This window comes from Vicia villosa, linkage group LG4 (assembly GCF_029867415.1).
Source record: "Vicia villosa cultivar HV-30 ecotype Madison, WI linkage group LG4, Vvil1.0, whole genome shotgun sequence".
Taxonomy (NCBI): Eukaryota; Viridiplantae; Streptophyta; class Magnoliopsida; order Fabales; family Fabaceae; genus Vicia; species Vicia villosa.
In genome coordinates, this window is record NC_081183.1 from 166,427,103 (window position 1) to 166,445,362 (window position 18,260).

The following is an 18,260-nucleotide window of genomic DNA, read 5'->3' on the forward strand; positions in this document are numbered from 1 at the left end:
TTCCTTTATCTCATACCACATCAATCTTCATCCCAAAAACTCAAAACTTAGTACACTTTTAAAATAAAACAAATATAAATCTCCATACTCATAATCCCTCAGTGTAGGGGTTTCTATGAAGAAAGAGGTGGCTGTGAATTTCTTGACTGATCCACATAAAGGAAGATCGACTTTCAAGCCAACACATATTCGGGTGTATGAGTGGGTAGGAGAAAAACATGCATGTGTAAACTTGACTAGGATTTTCCCACTAGTGGGGTTGAGGACTTAAGATTTTACCATGGGACATATAACTCTCTAAACCGCTTCAAGTAAAATGGTCAAGTATGAGAAAACGTGTTCCGACAATCAACATACTTTTGTATCATTTGTCTTTGACACTTTTGATTTTCTAGAACCTGAAACAGTGGATCTTTTCTATAAAATGTAAAGGTTCATGCATAACAATGTTTTGTCACCTAGAACAACGAAAATAATTTTTAAGAGGATATATTTTGTCATCCAAAAAGTGAAAGCGACGCAACTTATTACAGCTTGCTATTTATGTATAATCTTGATTATATACTAGTAAACTATAATAACATTTTTTATAACAGATCTTTCTGTTTATTTATTCTCCTTCAAAATTTTTAATCATAAACCATATAGATCTTCCTTTCGATTTATCTTTTCCTTATTGTAAAAATGTTACCTATTATGAAATATATCTCCATTCACATACAAATTTTAGATTTGATTTTTGAAAATCCAAAATATGAGTTTTCAAGATCAAACTCAAATATTTCACTAGAAACCACAACAAGTTGTACAATAAAGAATTTGGTAGTAGTATATATGATGATGGCAATGTTGGGCATGGGTTTAAGATTCTGATGGTATGTTGGATATTTCTTTTAGGGTTAAATATGTTTTTGTCCCTATAAATATCTCAATTTGTGCTTTTAATCCTTATAAAAAAGTCGACTTTTAGTCTCTATAAAATCACTTTTGCACGCAGTTTTAGTCCCTCTATATGGACTAAAATTGCGTGCAAAATAATTTTATAGGGACTAAAAGTCAATTTTTTTAATAGGGCTTAAAAACCATTTTTGATAAATTTATAAGGACTAAAAACATATTTAACCCTTTCTTTTAAATCAGAATAACGTGAGAAAATGGAGAGAGGTCTCTTCTAAAGAAGTTGTATTGGTAATAAAGATATTTTTTAATGACAAATATAATGTGTAATAAAAGGGAGAAAAATTCACCAAAGTACAAAGAGGAAAATAACTACACAAGAAGTGTCCGACAACTAACAAATAAAAGAGAAACAAGTGAAGAAACAACAAACAACAAAAGACAATCACCAACACATTGCTTATAAGAAAGATACCAGAGCTACTAAAAATCCACCACGCTAGAGAAATGTTAGATCTCTTGCCACCAGATCCATCATCAATAGATCAAATACCAACAAAAGAGCCCTAAAAAAGAAATACCAAAATCAACATGAGAAAGAGGGCGACCACTCGATCCAATAAAGGTGAAAGTACATGATAGGATTCTGAAGCCAACCAGTAAAGGTACAAAATTTCACTTATGATCTACTAAGAAACCATTTCCACGTAAAAAAAAAGCTCATTTTCTCCGCCTTTTTTGCTGTTTTGGTGACTCCGTTGAATATGACATCATTGTGGACTTTCCAAATGAATCAAATAACATAGTGCCAAATCATCAGGTAACCTCCCCTAATCTTACTCCCACCCTAAAGAAAGAAAAATCTAAAAAAGAACCTTGGCGTTGTTAGGGATAACAACCCGCCGCCCCAACCACTTAAAGATTCAATACCAAACCAACAAGGCCAACTCACAAGTGAAAAAGAGATGGAAAACTAACTCCAGCAAAACCCACACATATGACACAGAATCAAACTTGTATCAAGGATCACCCCTCTTTTATACAAATTCTCTATAGTCAGAAGTACATCTTCCAAAAGTTGTCAAGAGAAAACCAAGATCTTAAGAGGAGCCCTACTGATCCAAATGACAGGAGGATCCGAACCTCTATCAAAAGTGGAATTGAAGAAGAGGTCAAACTAACACTCTGAACAAGGTTGGTGGATGCCACTGAAAAAGTGCCCTCTATGTCGTGCTTCCAAATCCACTTATCATTATTCAGGAAAAGATTAACACTATCAATATCGGGTAATAAAGATATTGGCACAGGGGTTTATGAAAATGGAATACATAGATCCGGGTTCAACAATAACACGAGAATTTCCTTATCACAAGAACCATAATGTTAAACAAGTTTTCTCTAATAAAAATTTCACTATGTTTTTTTTGTTAAGGCATAAATCTCTCTAACACCCATTAGAAAAATGTAAAGTGATAATAGGTTATCCAGACTCAAGACTTAATTTAATAGATTAATTTATAAGTACTTTTGGAGATACTATAAATGTTTTTTATGCTTGAAAGACTTCATGATGTAAATAGTCTTACTTTAGTAGATTCATTCTGTTTATGTTCATCATAATAATTCTATCTATTCATCGCATTCAATTATCAATCTCTCTTCACTGCTTTTGCATGGTTTTTTACTATACCAAACATTCCAATTCACAGAATTATATTATTCAACAGAAAGTGGGCTTTCTCTGAATATAGGTTTGTTATTGATGCCTCACTTGTCTATCTTCTCATCTGCATCAAACTATTTTGTTTTGATTTCTTAATAGTTGCTTCTTTGCTTACTACTTTCCATGGCATGAAAAGAAAGTTAGATTTAGTGTCTCCCTAACGCATCTAATACATATTTGTTCATTGCCTAAAAAACACGCCATACTCTGCTAAAATCCAACTCATCTTGCTTCATACCTCCTCGTAGCGATTCTTCTAATTTTGTGATGTGGATCCTCTAAAATTTGCAATATCTTCACGACACTCTTTAATGGCGGTGGTGCGACATTTGTTACGAAACATTCTACCTTATTCATTCATTTTCTTAGTGCAATTATTGAGTTTCATAAGCATATGACCGTCATTTTCCTTCCCCCAATCTCCATTCACTATCAACTCAAACTCTTCTTTGTGTATCCATATATTTTCAAATTTAAAATTCCTCACGATATTTCTCCATTCTTATTACTCGAGTAGAATATGATATTGTTCGGAACAGCCCGCTATAATATTGTGCAATTAGAAATTTTGGAGTGTATCATACCGATATTATATCATTTTTTACCGATCTAACCTCACATCCTTCACCTCTTCCCCTTCACACCTGAAGGAAGCCAATTAGTGGTAAACAAACTAAGTTACTACCTTACATCGCTTTAGAAATCTCTAATCCTTCATGATGGATGGCCTACACTACTTTTGTCATCATTTGAAAGCAAGTCATTTAAGTTGTCCATAATACACCAAAACAACGAATTATCATGGGAAAGTGTACAAAATAAATTTTATGAGTTGCAGTTCTCTCATTATTTGAGATTATAGAAACCCACAAATCTCCTTCAAAGATAAACAAAGCGACTTACTTTTAAATTAATTTAATTAGATGGATACTTTTTTAAGGTAGAATCAAATGAGAGTCTCCACAAAACTGCAAGTCCTCAACTTCTTTCAATTTTATCAATTACAAAAGACTGATTGAATTTGGATTTTGACCCTCTCTTGCCTTTCTCTTATATCTCTGTCATGCTCTAATCTCTATCCTTCTTTTACTCTCTCATTTATATTATTGTTTTTTTGTGCGATGATTGATCGAAGAAACTTAGTCGAGCTCTAATCTCTTTGATTTTGTATTTGTATACCGATGCTTGATTTCTAATAACAAATCTAGACTCTTTCTTATAAGCGTTTGACTTTTTCTTTTTATCATATATAAAGTATTTATTTTTAAGGATTTTGATGCACTGAATGTGTAAAAAAAATTTACATTGACAGTGCACTATCTTTAAACTCAAAAACTTATGTGTTTATTTCAAAAGATAAAAATTATAATTTTTATCTTTGTGTTTGATAAATAATTTAAGTTCCCGAAAATATTTATAAAATATATTTAATTTAAAATTAAAAAAAAACTTAAATAAATATATATAAGTGAAAAGTTATGGGTAGTTACTTTTTATTCCCGTAAAAATAAAATATTTCTATCCTATGATAATGAAAATTAAAAAAATCAATTATAAATCATTTCCATTAATGAGAATATGAAAATTAAAAAATTAATTAAAAAATAAAGAGGATAAAAGTAATGCACTGTAAACTAGTTTTACACTATCGTCTAATTGAATTATAACATTCTGCCATATTATATCAATATTTTTAAATTAAAAGTGTGACTTAGTACACGCGTAACCACTGGACCAACTAACCATTGTTTAATTAACCATTGTTTAATTTATAATTACTTAAAACGAATGGATATATTTCCGAAAATAAATTTGAAATCTATGATATGATACAAACTCCAAATACGAAAACGATATCAACATTTCAGGAGTAATTCTTCTCATCCTCCTGTTTTCTTGTTAATCCTCTCAAATGCAAATGTTTTCGAAAGTTAACACCAACGCACTCGCACTTGTTGCTGCACCACGCGAAAACTCTCTACCCACTTCCAATAAAACCACACAACAACAACAACAACAACAAACACTTCTTCATCCTCCCAAGAAACTGACTTTGCAACACAATTACGATTCTATTATTCCAAACAAAAGGGGTGACAACAACACTGACTCTGTTTTGAAGCAAAACAAGGTGCACTCCAAGTGTTTGACGAAATGGGCATCTTACAGTGGACGCCTTCCTGCCATTCTACATGCTTTGGATACCATTCATGATTTGGATAAGGCTCTTAAGCCCTGGGAAAAGAGACTCAGCAAGAAGGAAATCAGTATCATATTGAATGTGCAGGTTTATTGGAAGAGGGCTTTGAAGATTTTTGAGTGGTTTAAGAAAAAGGGTTGTTATGAGTTAAATGTGATTCATTATAATATAATGTTTTCGATACTTGGAAAAAGGAGGAAATGGAGCCTTGTGATGTGTTTGTGGAATGAAATGAATGCAAATGGGGTTGCACCTGTGAATTCGACGTATGGAACGTTGATTGATGTTTATGGCAAAGGTGGGTTGAAACAAAAAGCACTTGGTTGGCTTCAAATGATGCAAAGTCAAGGGATGGAACCTGATGAGGTTACAATGGGGGTTGTTGTTCAGTTGTACAAAAAGACCGGAGAGTTTCGGAAAGCTGAAGAGTTTTTCAGGAAATGGTCAAGAGGGGAGCCTTTGAGAGTAGAGATTGATCATAGGACAGATGATTATCTTCATATTGGCAATGAGGTATCACATGTCAATGTTTGTTTAAACACACAAACATACACTACCTTGATTGACACACATGGAAAGGCTGGTCATATTAGAGCGGTGAGTGAAATTTTTGCTATGATGATCAAACATGGTGTTGTGCCGACTACGGTGACGTTTAATACGATGATTCACCTGTATGGAAGCCGTGGACACATACGAAAAGTAAGTTTATTGTTGCAGAGAATGGAAGAGCTTGGATGCCCACCTGACACTACGACATATAATATCCTTATTTGTGTTTGTGTTAAACATAATGATATCAATTTGGCATCAAAATATCTTGCAAAAATGAAAGAGGCCTTCCTTGAGCCAGATCTAGCGAGTTATTGCATCCTCTTGTGTGCATACTCAACTAGGAAAATGGTCCAAGAGGCTGAAGAGCTCATACGGGAGATGGATGAAAGGGGTCTTAAGATTGATGAACTCACCCAATCTTCATTGACTAGGATGTATGTAGAATCGGGTATGCTGGAGAAATCATGGTTATGGTTCATGCGGTTTCACCAAGCTGGGAATATAGCTTCTACCTGTTATTCTGCCAACATTGATGCATATGCTGAGAAAGGGTACACATTAGAAGCCGAGAAAGTCTTTATGTGCTGCAAAGAAAGGAAGAGGCTTCGTGTCACTGCCTTTAATGTGATGATTAAAGCTTATGGGAAAGGGAAATGCTATGATAAAGCATGCCAACTATTTGATAGTATGGAAAAATTTGGCATTGTTGCAAATACATGCAGCTACAGTTCTCTCATACATATTTTGTCTTGTGCTGACAAGCCACACATTGCAAAACCCTATCTGAATAAAATGCAGGAGGCAGGGTTGGTGAGTGATTGCGTCCCTTATTGTGCTGTGATATCAAGCTTTGCAAAGTTAGGCCAATTAAATACTGCGGAAGCATTATACAATGAGATGATTAAATATGCTGTGCAACCTGATGTTATTATTTATGGTGTATTAATCAAGGCTTTTGCTGATGCTGGAAATGTTAAAAAGGCTACTAAATATGTATATCAAATGAAGAAGGCAGGTTTCTCAGGGAATCCAACCATACATAACACGTTGATAAAGTTGTATGCTAAACTAGGTTACTTGGAGAAAGCACAAGAAACATACAAGTTGCTTCAATCATCGGATCAAGGTCCTTCATTATTTTCTTCTAATTGTATGATTGATCTTTATACGGAGCGACTTATGGTTAAAGAAGCAACAAAAATATTTGAGAGCTTGAAGAAGGATACCATTGCAAACGAATTTTCATATGCAATGATGCTATGTATGCATAAGAAAATGGGAAGATTGGACAAAGCCATTCAAATTGCAAAACAGATGAGAAATCGGGGACTCATGACCGACTTACTGAGTTATAATCATGTGCTTGGCCTGTATTCAATGGATAGGAAGCTATGGGAAGCTAAAGAGACTTTCAAAGAAATGATAGAATCTGGAATTCAGCCAGATGATTTTACATTCAGAGCTCTTAAAAGTCTTTTGCTGAATTTTGGTGTTTCAAAGCAGAATATTGGAAGGCTAGAACTAGCGATGAAGTGGGATGGTTCTCCCTGCTTGCATGCATGGATGGTCTCGCTTTCACGTGCTTCAGAGAGATTATTCCAAAGATGAGTAGAAGTAGTTGCTCAAGGATGGAGCTTTTATAGTCTGGCTTCCCTCTGGAGCTGGTTGTTTGCTCCTTTATTGGGCTACATGGTTGAGGCTATATTTGGAGCATTTCAGTCATGGAATCTAGAGATAGAATCACCAATGGTAATTTCAATACTACTAATACTACTCTATTTTTTATAGAATTATTTGTTTTTTTTATAATACTTTTAATTACTCTTAAGTGTTATTTTTTAACTAAAATTAATAAATGTTGTTTTTTTTAAATAATGATTATCTTTTTGCCTATAATTCCCTAATTTTTTAATATTCCCTCTATTAAAAAATAAGTGTCACATTTAGAAAAAAATTTGTCCCAAAATACTTGTCACTCTAAATTACCAATGCAATTTTATATTTAATCTTCCTATTGTACCCTCTAATAAATACTCTTAATTTATTATTTTTTCACTTATTATTAATCCTAATTTGAATACACCAATAATTAATTAGGATAATTTGATAAAGTCACTATTCTCTCCTTCATTTATTACTATTTCTTAATTTGTGTGAAATGATCAATTTTGACAAATAAGTAGTTTATTTGACTTTTTTCTCTATTTATAATAAATGATTAGGGGTAATTTTGACCATACTCAAATTAATATTACGTAAACTTTAAAATGACACTTAAAAAGGAGTAATTTATTTTTAAAAAAGTGGCATTTAAAAAGAAAAGAGAAACGAAAGAAATATTTATTATCTTAGTTCACATATTCTCTCTTTGCAATAAATAGTTAGATAATTTTGACAAAATAATAGTCAACGCTTCTTTGAATTTTGAAAATGTCAAATAAAAAAAAAACCACTTTCTCCGTTCTAAATTATAATACGTTTTGGGTATTTTATACGAATTAAGAAACTTAATTACTCCCTCAGTCTCATATTTTTTTTTTTTGCTTTCGCACCGGTTCCGACCTACTTAGTAGATCGACTAATCCGGCTCGTGCTACGGAGGCACGTGCACTGGCCAAGCGTTGTTTCTGCCAGGAATCGAACTCGGTATTTCTCTAATATCGTCCTCATATTATTTGTCGCAATTGAACATTTCACACAGATTAAGAAATAGTAATAAATGAAAGAGAGTTAATAGTGACTTTACCAAATTATCTTAATTAACTATTGTTGTATTCAAATTAACATTAATGTTAAGTAAGAAAACAATAAATTAAAAGTATTTATTAGAGGGTACAATTGAAAGATTAAATATAAAATTGCATTGGTAATCTAAAATGACAAATATTTTGGGATAATTTTTTCTCTCTAAATGTGACAATTATTTTGGGACGGAGGGAGTATTATTTTATGAGAAAGATATATTATGTAGGATTTTACAGTAATGCCCCTCATAAGATTGTTGGACACATTTTCCTTGGGATAATATTATTCCACCATCGCACTCAATAGTTGTGTGGAGACTGATGCATAATAAAATTCCCACGGACGAGAATTTGACTTTAAGAGGTTTAATGTTTTCTTCAATGGACTCTTTTTGTAAGTCTACAGGTGAAACTTCAAGACATGTTTTTTTTAATGTAAATTTTCTAGAAACATTTGAAATTGGATGAAACACATGCTGCAGATTATTGCTCCCGTCAACTGTATGTAGGACTGCATTGCAATCCTGAACTTGAGCTTCTCTCCTCAAGCTAAAACAGTGGTTCTCGTGTTACGAGCCTGTTCCATCAAATTTGGAGAGCTAGAAATTTGCGAAGATTTGAAGATACTATTTTGCATTAGAAAGCTTGCGATTGGCAAATGCTAAGCTTGTTTAGAATTCTACTGCCAGAAGCTCAAACTCCTATATTGCTAATTTCACTTTATTAAAAGGCTTTGATATCACAATACACCCTAGAAAACCTTAAAGAACTTTAGAGGTTTTGTGGACCCCTCCTCCTAGGGGATGGATAAAAGGAAACATTGACGGGATTGCTCGTGGTTCGCCTTCTATGTTGGCTTGTGGTGGAATTTTTAGAGATGACGGCGCTTGTCATATTACTAGTTTTTGTACGTTTATTGGCCATGGGAACTCTATTGTTGCTGAATTAATGTTGGCAATTATTGCTATTGAGAAAGCTTGTGAGCTTGGGTGGAGGAAAATTTGGATCGAAACAGACTATTCTCTTGTGGTGAAATTTTTTTCTAATGCTCATCTGGTTCCTTGGAAAACCAGGTTTCGTTGGCTTAGTTATCAAAAGTACACGCTATCTATTGATTTTATGATATCCCACATATTTCAGGAAGCCAATTTTTGTGTTGATTCTCTGGCGAAATTTGGATTGAATTCTAAAACTTTCACTTGGTATAATTTTGTTCATACTAATATTGTAAAGGAATTCTTGTTAGACAAGGATTGTACCCTTAGTCTTTGATTTATCTCTTGAGGGGTCTTAGCTTGGTCCTCCTTGTGTTTCTTGTTTGTTCATTTTGTTTTGATTAATGAATTTCTTCTTTTCTATTTAAAAAAAGTACACATGAAAGAGAAATCAAAAGAGTCGAAAGAATGAATAATAATAAATATTTGAGGATGTATTAAAATAATAATAAATGATTCATTGAAATTATAAAGTAATTTATAATTAGAGATGAAATATTTTATTTTTTATTTCAAAACATCGTATAATTTGAAACTGAGTTAGTAAATTACAAACACTTAAAAAGAAGTGAAGAAGTAACATGTTAGGGTTTCAAATTACAAACACTTTAAAAGGAAGGGAAGGAGTAACATGTTATGGTTTCTCAAACATTATAATATGATATTAGCATGATATTGTTTCACAGCTAGTGAACATTGCTCTTCATTTCATAGCATTGTTTCACCCCTTCTAGACCGTTTTTCTACTCCATGTTCTCACCAACAATTGACATCAAGAGTTAGTCTTTTGATTGCATCTAATTGACTCCAAAAATTTGAGAATATGGCAGACAATGACGATCCTAAGAAAGTGTATAATAAAACATCCATTTTCAAAAGCAAAAATTATTAATATTTTTTAAATTATTGATACACATATATGTATTTTTATCACTAATTTTAAAAATGCTGATAGAAAATCATGCAGAATACTGCACTTTTTAAAAATACCAGTAAAATACATATAAAAAATTAAATTTTATCTAATATTTTAAAAATTCTAGTCAAATGCATGGTTTTTATGATAAATCTGGTATAATTTCAGTTTATTATATAAATAAATAAATTTAATGAAAATAAATACTTACTTGTAAATATGTGATAGAATCTTTAAAAAAATGGTATAAACCAAAACCCTTTTTCAAAATTTCAAAAGTAACCATTTTTAGATGGCGAGAACCCGAGGATATTATAATAAAAATGTTGTAAGATGATCAGGCATAAAAATATGAGTGATAGTTAAAATTAAGGGTGACAATTAAATCTATTCAACAATTATCATCCACTAAAAAATCCATACAATCCATCCATGTCATAAAAATTTGGTTAATAGATTGATGCCATCCAATAAATTTTAAAAGTCCAATAAATTATTTTTAATATTTATTTTAAATCTATTGAAACAATTTCATAAAAAATAATAAAATTTATTTGTGTTATCATAAAAATCAAATGATTTTAAAATATAGATGATATTTGTAACTTTTATATATAATAATAATAATAATAATTTCCAAATCACAAGTGGATTTAGTAGTAAAGTGGTTGGAAATAGTAGGATAGAGATATTTACTAAATTAGTTATTTTAGAGATAAAGAATTACAACCATGAAAGATATTCAGAATAAAATCATACATGTATTAAAGTTATAAGTGAGGCTTAGAGATTCGTCATCTTACTTTATTGTATATGTTTTTTATGTTGTAGAGTTACACCATAAAATCACTTTCTGACCTCTTTTGGCACGACAAAATACATCATGTACAGACAACTAACAAGTTATATTAACCGATCATTGTCAAGATACTCACCCTTATTGAATTCATTTACTTTTTTAAACTATTTTTAATATTGTCTACTACTAAATTGAACATGTGACAAACCATCAATTATTTTTATTTTTGCTCATATTTATTTACAAAAGATAGTTTTACAAAATCAATCTAAGTTATTTTTCACTTACTCGAGGCTCGACATCCATACAGTTCTATCTGTTGATACTTTAAACATACATGTAACTTACATGTGACATCACATGTTTTCAAGTGAGACATATTAGGTAGAATTATTAATATATTATATTGTTTGAAACTAAAACAAAATAAAATGTTGTATTCCAAAATTTTGGAGCTTCGTGATGATAACATATTATAAAATAGTGCGAAAAAGGACCCAAGTTTAGAGAAAAATATAAGAAGTATTGTATTCTAGAATATTTTATCACTATTCATGCAATTTTTATTCGATGAATGAAACTCTCATTGATATTTTAGCTAATCAAGTAAGATATTGAGCCAGTTTGTTTCAGCTTTAAAAAAATGGATTTTTTTCTTTGTATTTTTGAAAATAGATTTTTTAAAACTGTTTTTCAAAATATTACAAATTTTTTTATATTCGTTTTTTCTAAAATGAAACACTTAATTTGACATCTTATAACATAAACATACATAATTGAAGACCAAAACTTAGTCAAAATCATAATTTTTTCAAAAAGTTGTATTTCAAAAATGATTTTTATGAAAATCTATTTGAAATAGCTTCAAAATTAAGTGATTTTTTTAAAATTTTGATATCCAAAATTTTTCCCCATAAATAGATGAAATACCTAAAATCACATTTTAAGAATAACTATTCAAACAGATTTTTAATTTGAAGCTTTTATAAAAAGTTTCTTTGTAAAAAAAATTTTCACAAAATTTAGTAACACTATAAAAATCATTTTTAAAAAAAGTCAAAACAAACGGGCCCATAATAAGTAGAATTATTAATATATTGTACGAAACTAAAACAAAACAAAATATTGTCTTTCAAATTTTATAGCTCCGTGGTGATAACAATATGAAATAAAGAAAAAAAAAAGGACACAAGATTAGAAAGAAATATAAGAAGTTTTATATTTATTGATAATTTTTAATAATATTTTAATTTAAATTGAAAATGAAAATTATCCAATTGAAAGACAAACACCAATTTAGAAGTAAAGTTTGTTCTTGACAATATAAACTTTTGGTATATCTCATATTTTTTTTATATATGCCTTGCATTTAAATGTTTTTTAATATTAAATAAATTTCACTTATAAACTTGTTCTTCTTAAACTTAATTGCTTATATTATATGAACTTTTTTTTCTTAATTTTTATATTCGATATTGAGATCGACTAATCTAAAGATTACTTTCTCTATCTATTATTAAATGATTCGGTTAAAACCAAATTAAAATTTATATTTCAACACAGAAATTATTAATAAACGACAGAATTCAAACTTAAAATTTTGAGAAATTTCAATTTTTTTAAACATTTACCAACCTTACCAACCCCTAAGATTCATCATATATACTCTTATTATTGGCCAAATGCTAAATTTGTCACACTTATAATCAATTTTTTTTTTCTTAAAAAATTTGACATCTGTCACTAAAGACAACATGGGAACTAATCTATCTATATTGATATCTTAATAAATGTTGATGTCATACAATTACTCTCTTATTTCATTCAAGCTTTTGCCACCACCAACACATCTTCTCTTTACAATAATGTAGAATGCAATTCAATCAACATAGTCCTAAAACCATTTCATGGCTAAAATTAGTCTTCAACTAATCATTTTCCAAGAAACAATATAAACTTTTTTTTTTTAAATGAAGCTATATTAAAATAACGAAGATTGATACAAAAGCGATAGGGGGGACATAAACCGAAACCCTATCAATAAGAGACGAACCTAAAGAATGGCAAACCGAGCCGATTCTTTACAAAATCTTCACGAATATTCTCAGGAATAGAAGAATAATAAGTAGGATCAATTAAACTAAGACCTAAGTTAGCAAAAGCATCAGCACAGCTGTTGCCTTCTCTATATATATGAGAGACTATAAAATTCCAGTTAAAAACTATATTTATACAATTTAACCAACGGTTCCTAATACGCCAAGGAACCAAAAACGGAGACTTGAAAGCCTTGACAACCGCCATTGAATCTGTTTCCAACCAAAGATATTTCCAGTTATTCTCATGGGCGAACTCTATTGCAAACATCGCACCGGAAAGTTCGGCAATGAGCGAAGAAGAAATACCTAACCGAATGGCAAACGCACCAAGAAACCCACCCTCACTATTACGCACAATCCCACCACAAGCAGAGTTTCCCGAAGGAGCAACAGAAGCCCCATCACAATTGATTTTAACCCAACTCCTAGGAGGGGGTTCCCAAATAACCTCAACAATTCGCGGAGCTCGGGGAGGCCGGATGATTACACGGAAACTCTTTAGAATTATGAAATCCTGCATATTCAAGTGAGATCCAGCCGTGCTATTTCCAGCTATGGAGACCGCATCCAAAATATAGGAGATGTAATAAGAAACACTAGTGCTAATGTTTTGGAATCGTACCTTGTTTCGAGCCTGCCAAATGATATTAAAAACAAAAATAATAACAGCACCATGTAATGCTCTACACTGACCTGCTGCCTTCTTGTTGAAGATCTTTTTCACATCTTCCCAACTTTGGATCGAATCATTAAGCCGGAGCATCAAACCGACCCAAGCCCAAATCTGAGAAGCAAACTTGCAGAGAAAAAACAAGTGGTGAGAAGTTTCTTCTTCTTCTTTACAAAGATCACACCTAGACGGGAAAGCAAAACCTCTTCGTTTCCATTGATCGTCTGTGGCTATCTTATTGTGCAACAATTTCCAAACCATACACGATTTTGAAGGAGGAATTGATTTGGACCAAATCCAACGCCACCAATCTAAAAGAATCCCTCTAGGTCTCTTGAAATCGTAACACATTTTTGGAGTTAGCTCGCCATTTGAAGAATGCAGCCAAACCCTTGAATCCTCTCTAAGATCATGGGGAATATGAAAATTTTGAATCCGCAGCTGAAGCGGTAAAGGGATGGGAGAAGAAGAAAGAGAAAAATCCCAATTACCGTTCGCAATAATGTTACTCACTTTATGGTCCACCAAAGAAATCATGTCAGGCACCTCAAGATGCAAAGGATCCCCGCACCAACTATCAAACCAAAGGCTTATAGATTTACCATTACCCAAACACCAAACCGAATTCTCCAAAGCAGTGCTCAACTCTGTTTTGATACTAGACCATATAGATGAAAAAATGTGATGGTTGATGAATTTACCGTTTCTAAAAGTTCGTTGTCTTAACAAAACAGCCCAAGAATCCACCGAATTAAGACAGTCCCACGCAAGCTTCAGGTTATAAGCTTCATTAAGTTTGACAAGAGATCTGAGACCTAGACCGCCTTCGGCTAAAGGAATGCACATTTTCATCCAAGAAACTGTAATGACTTTACTTTTAGAAGAATCTCCACTCCATATAAAACGTTTTATCGCCCGCTCAATGTCTCTAAGAAGCGATATAGGCCACGCATAAATAGTCATACTATGAATTAACATACTCTGAATAACCGATTTCACAAGCTCCACTCTACCGGCAAAAGATAATAATGAACCTTTCCAAGAGGCCAACTTGTTAATGACTTTATCAGCAATAGGTCGCAAAAACACCGCCTTAGGTTTGCCTTTGAAAATCGGCACCCCTAAATAAACCAAAGGAGCAGCCCCTACCTTAAAACCCGACATCTCCGACAAAATATTCCGTCTAGAATCCGACATGGCGCCACAAAAAAGGCAAGATTTGCTATAATTAACAAACTGACCCGAGACAGCCGCGTAATCATCCAAAGCATTGGTAATGACTTTGATGTTTGAGAACTTTCCTTTGCAAAAAAGAAATATGTCATCAGCATATAAAATATGTGACGGGATAGTGGCATTATGTGGCCCTTTTGTTAGCTCAAGCTGCTTCAAATCAACAAGAATATTTAATTTCCTACTCAACACTTCTTCCGCGATACAGAACAGAAGCGGAGAAAGCGGATCTCCTTGACGAACTCCACGAGAACATGTGAAATAGCCTTTGAGAGTACCATTGATATTAACAGAGAGATGAGCAGAATGAAGGATGCTTAAAATCCAAGAACAAAATTTACCATTAAAACCGAAATTATGCAGCACTTTAATCAAGAAATCCCATCTAAGAGTGTCAAAAGCTTTTGATATGTCCACTTTAATAGCAATATTCCCACACCAAGCCTTGGTATCGAGCAAATTGAAAGCTTCCGAAGCCAAACCAATACAGTCCATAATCTTCCTTCCGTGAATGAAACCACGTTGCTCCTTTGATATAATTAACGGCATAATGGATGCAAGCCTGTCCGCCAACACTTTCGAGATGATCTTGAACTTAAAATTGGCAACTGCAATCGGGCGGAAAAGGTCCAGCGAATCAGCCCCTTTAACCTTAGGAATGAGAATAATTGTATTAGCGTTAAAGCCCGGCATTATCCAACCAGTTGAAAAAAATTGAATCGCCGCATTTATGACGTCCTGTTTGATAATGTCCCAATAAGTTTGATAAAACACAGCACCGAAACCGTCCGGACCCGGCGCACTGTCCCTATTCAAGCTAAACACTGCTGCAGTAATTTCCTCTGCAGAAGGAATGCGAGTCAGGAGACCATTCGTCTCATCATCAACCAAGGGCTGAATAGTATTATCTACCAAAGAGTAATCCTGCAATATAGAACTATTGGTAGAAAATAGATTTTCAAAATATTGAACCGTGTGGTTGGCAATATCTTCCGGGTCTGTAATGTGAATATTCTCATGGACAAGCATGGAAATGGGCCTGAATTTCTGCTTAATCTTAGAAATTCTGTGGAAATAGGCCGTGTTACGATCTCCCTCCAAACTCCATTTTATTTTAGATTTGCTGCGCCAGAATTGCTCTTCCATGGCCAAAGCTTTAGACAAATTGGATTGGGCCTCCGCTTCCAATAACCTTTTGGCTTGAATTGTTCCTTTCATAAGTATATTGTCATGTGAGAATGTTTATAAACAAATTAAATCACATGGCCTACTTTGGTCCTCCCTTTATCTTACATCATATAGAAGCAATGTTTCTCTTTGCTTTCTGATTTTCATTGGTAGCATTTCATTTTTTTTGGTAGATTGTGACATGATAACAAGAATTTGATTGGATATATAGCAGTTTGATAAGTTGAACTAACTGAAGAATTTTTATAGATTCATGTAGATTGTAAAATGTGAAGCTGACATGTCAATGACATTATGAAAGGACCATGTGGATTCATTAAATGGCTTAATATGTGTCAGCAAGAGGTTGGGGATGCCCACATGATAGACAAAAATTCTATCCTAGAAAAAGGATTTAATTTTGTGATGTGAGTGTGAATTTAAGTCTAAGGTGCAACGTGGCTGCCAACAAATAAGTGTAAATTGTTATGCAATGTACATTTTATTTTTATATACTCACTTATGGTAGAAAACACCTATATCATATCACTTATAATATAAAATAAATTTAGGTGATATGTGAAAGTAAAAAGAGATGAGTTCTATTGAGGGTATATAAGGGAGAGATGAGTCAACAATTAGAAATATAAAAAAAAAAATTAAAAATTACATAAGAGACTATTAAAAAAGAATATTAATGAATTAGATAAAAAAATATATAAGGAATTTAATCTATGTAATCAGTTATATTTAGTAGGATAAAATTTGATTATTGTCGTTGTATATATCATATTAGATGAATAATCAATATCTATATGAAGAGATGAAGAGATGTAATGAAGTATATTTATGTCAAAAATAGTATATTAACATTGTATATAACTCTACAATTAATTTAATGGTGAAGATTTGAGATTTAAAAATATATTATTTTTCTAGTGCCTGTGAAAGTTAAACATTTCTATACAAAATCACTCTTTTTTAAATCATTATGTTATCATTCTATACAAAAATATTCTTTTAAAAATATTAAATTTTTTTTATATTTTTTTAAAAATTCTTTTTTTTCAAATTTCTTGTTTTCTTTCCTCAAAACTTTCAAATAAAATCCGAGTTTGACATATTATTATTGATTTTTAAGTTATTCCATCCGTTTCACAATAAGTTTCGTTTTAGCAAATAAAATTTGTTTCAAAATAAATATCACTTTTACTTTTCAATGTAATAATGATTGTCATTTTTTCAATTCTACCGTTTAATTATTACTTTATATACTACTTCCAATATATTTATAAGATTAATTCGGTAAAAGTACAATGTCACATGACAATATTATTGCATTCCTTAATCTATGTACAAAAACCTTAAACGACAGTCATTTTAAAACTGATTAAATATTAGAATGCTCGAATTTGACAAGATCTTCTATTTCATAAAGACATGTAACCATCCTGGGTATGCTATATGTTTGCACTTTTGATATTAGAAAAGTGAATCAAATCAGAAACGTAGATAAATGTTTCAGTAGTGTGATTGCGGAGTGTTGTCTTATGTTTAAGAGTTTAATAGATATGTATTAACAGTTTAAAATAATTTAACACTGTCATCCAATAGAAAACAATCAATCTGTCATGTCACTAAAAAAAATTAAAATAAAAAATAATTTAATTAAATACACGATTGTAATTGATTGATAGTGTAAAATTATTTTATATTATCAATTCATCACCCTTTTCTCTATGTATAATCCGTAGCATACACATTTGATGGTGATTTGAAAATTTCTCCAAATTGAATTAAAACTAGAAGCTCCAAATTGTTTGAATTTTTTTTGGAAAGTTTTAGTTTCAATGAAAGTAAATGAATGAGTGCAGTAAAATTGATAGTCAAATCTAAACAATAGAAAAGTAAAAGTAATAAAACGTAAATGATTTGGAAATATAAATGATTTAAAATGTAAATGTTTGAAAATGTAAAGTGTAGATATTAAGAGTATGCCTCATAATTCAAGTATCCCACAATTTTTTTCTTCATAAGTACAATTTTAAAATGAATTTTATTTGCTAAACATGTACTCATATTTAAGGTGCAATTGTTTAATAATTTTCATCTCTCTATAAAACAAGTCTACAACACATTTTTGCTCATAAATTGAACTTGAAAATGCTGGAGGAACGAATCTTTTATGAGGCTGTACTTGTATCAAAGATTCAGTTGATGGTGATTCTTCTGTCCAAAATTATGATTTTGCTAAATTATTTG

At 31.7% G+C, this 18,260-nt stretch overlaps 1 protein-coding gene across 1 annotated transcript; it reads left to right on the top strand.

The window, feature by feature from the left end:
• The first annotated feature begins 4,458 nt into the window (after nt 1-4,458).
• On the top strand, nt 4,459-7,317 carry LOC131595783 (pentatricopeptide repeat-containing protein At3g23020-like). The gene has a single exon (XM_058868253.1). It carries the CDS (start codon nt 4,533-4,535, stop codon nt 6,981-6,983), a length of 2,451 nt encoding a protein of 816 aa, XP_058724236.1. The 5' UTR covers nt 4,459-4,532; the 3' UTR covers nt 6,984-7,317.
• The last annotated feature ends 10,943 nt before the right edge of the window (nt 7,318-18,260 follow it).

Coding starts and splice junctions, on each gene's coding strand:
- LOC131595783 (XM_058868253.1), top strand. CDS start 4,533: ATGCAAATGTTTTCGAAAGTTAACACCAACGCACTCGCACTTGTTGCT.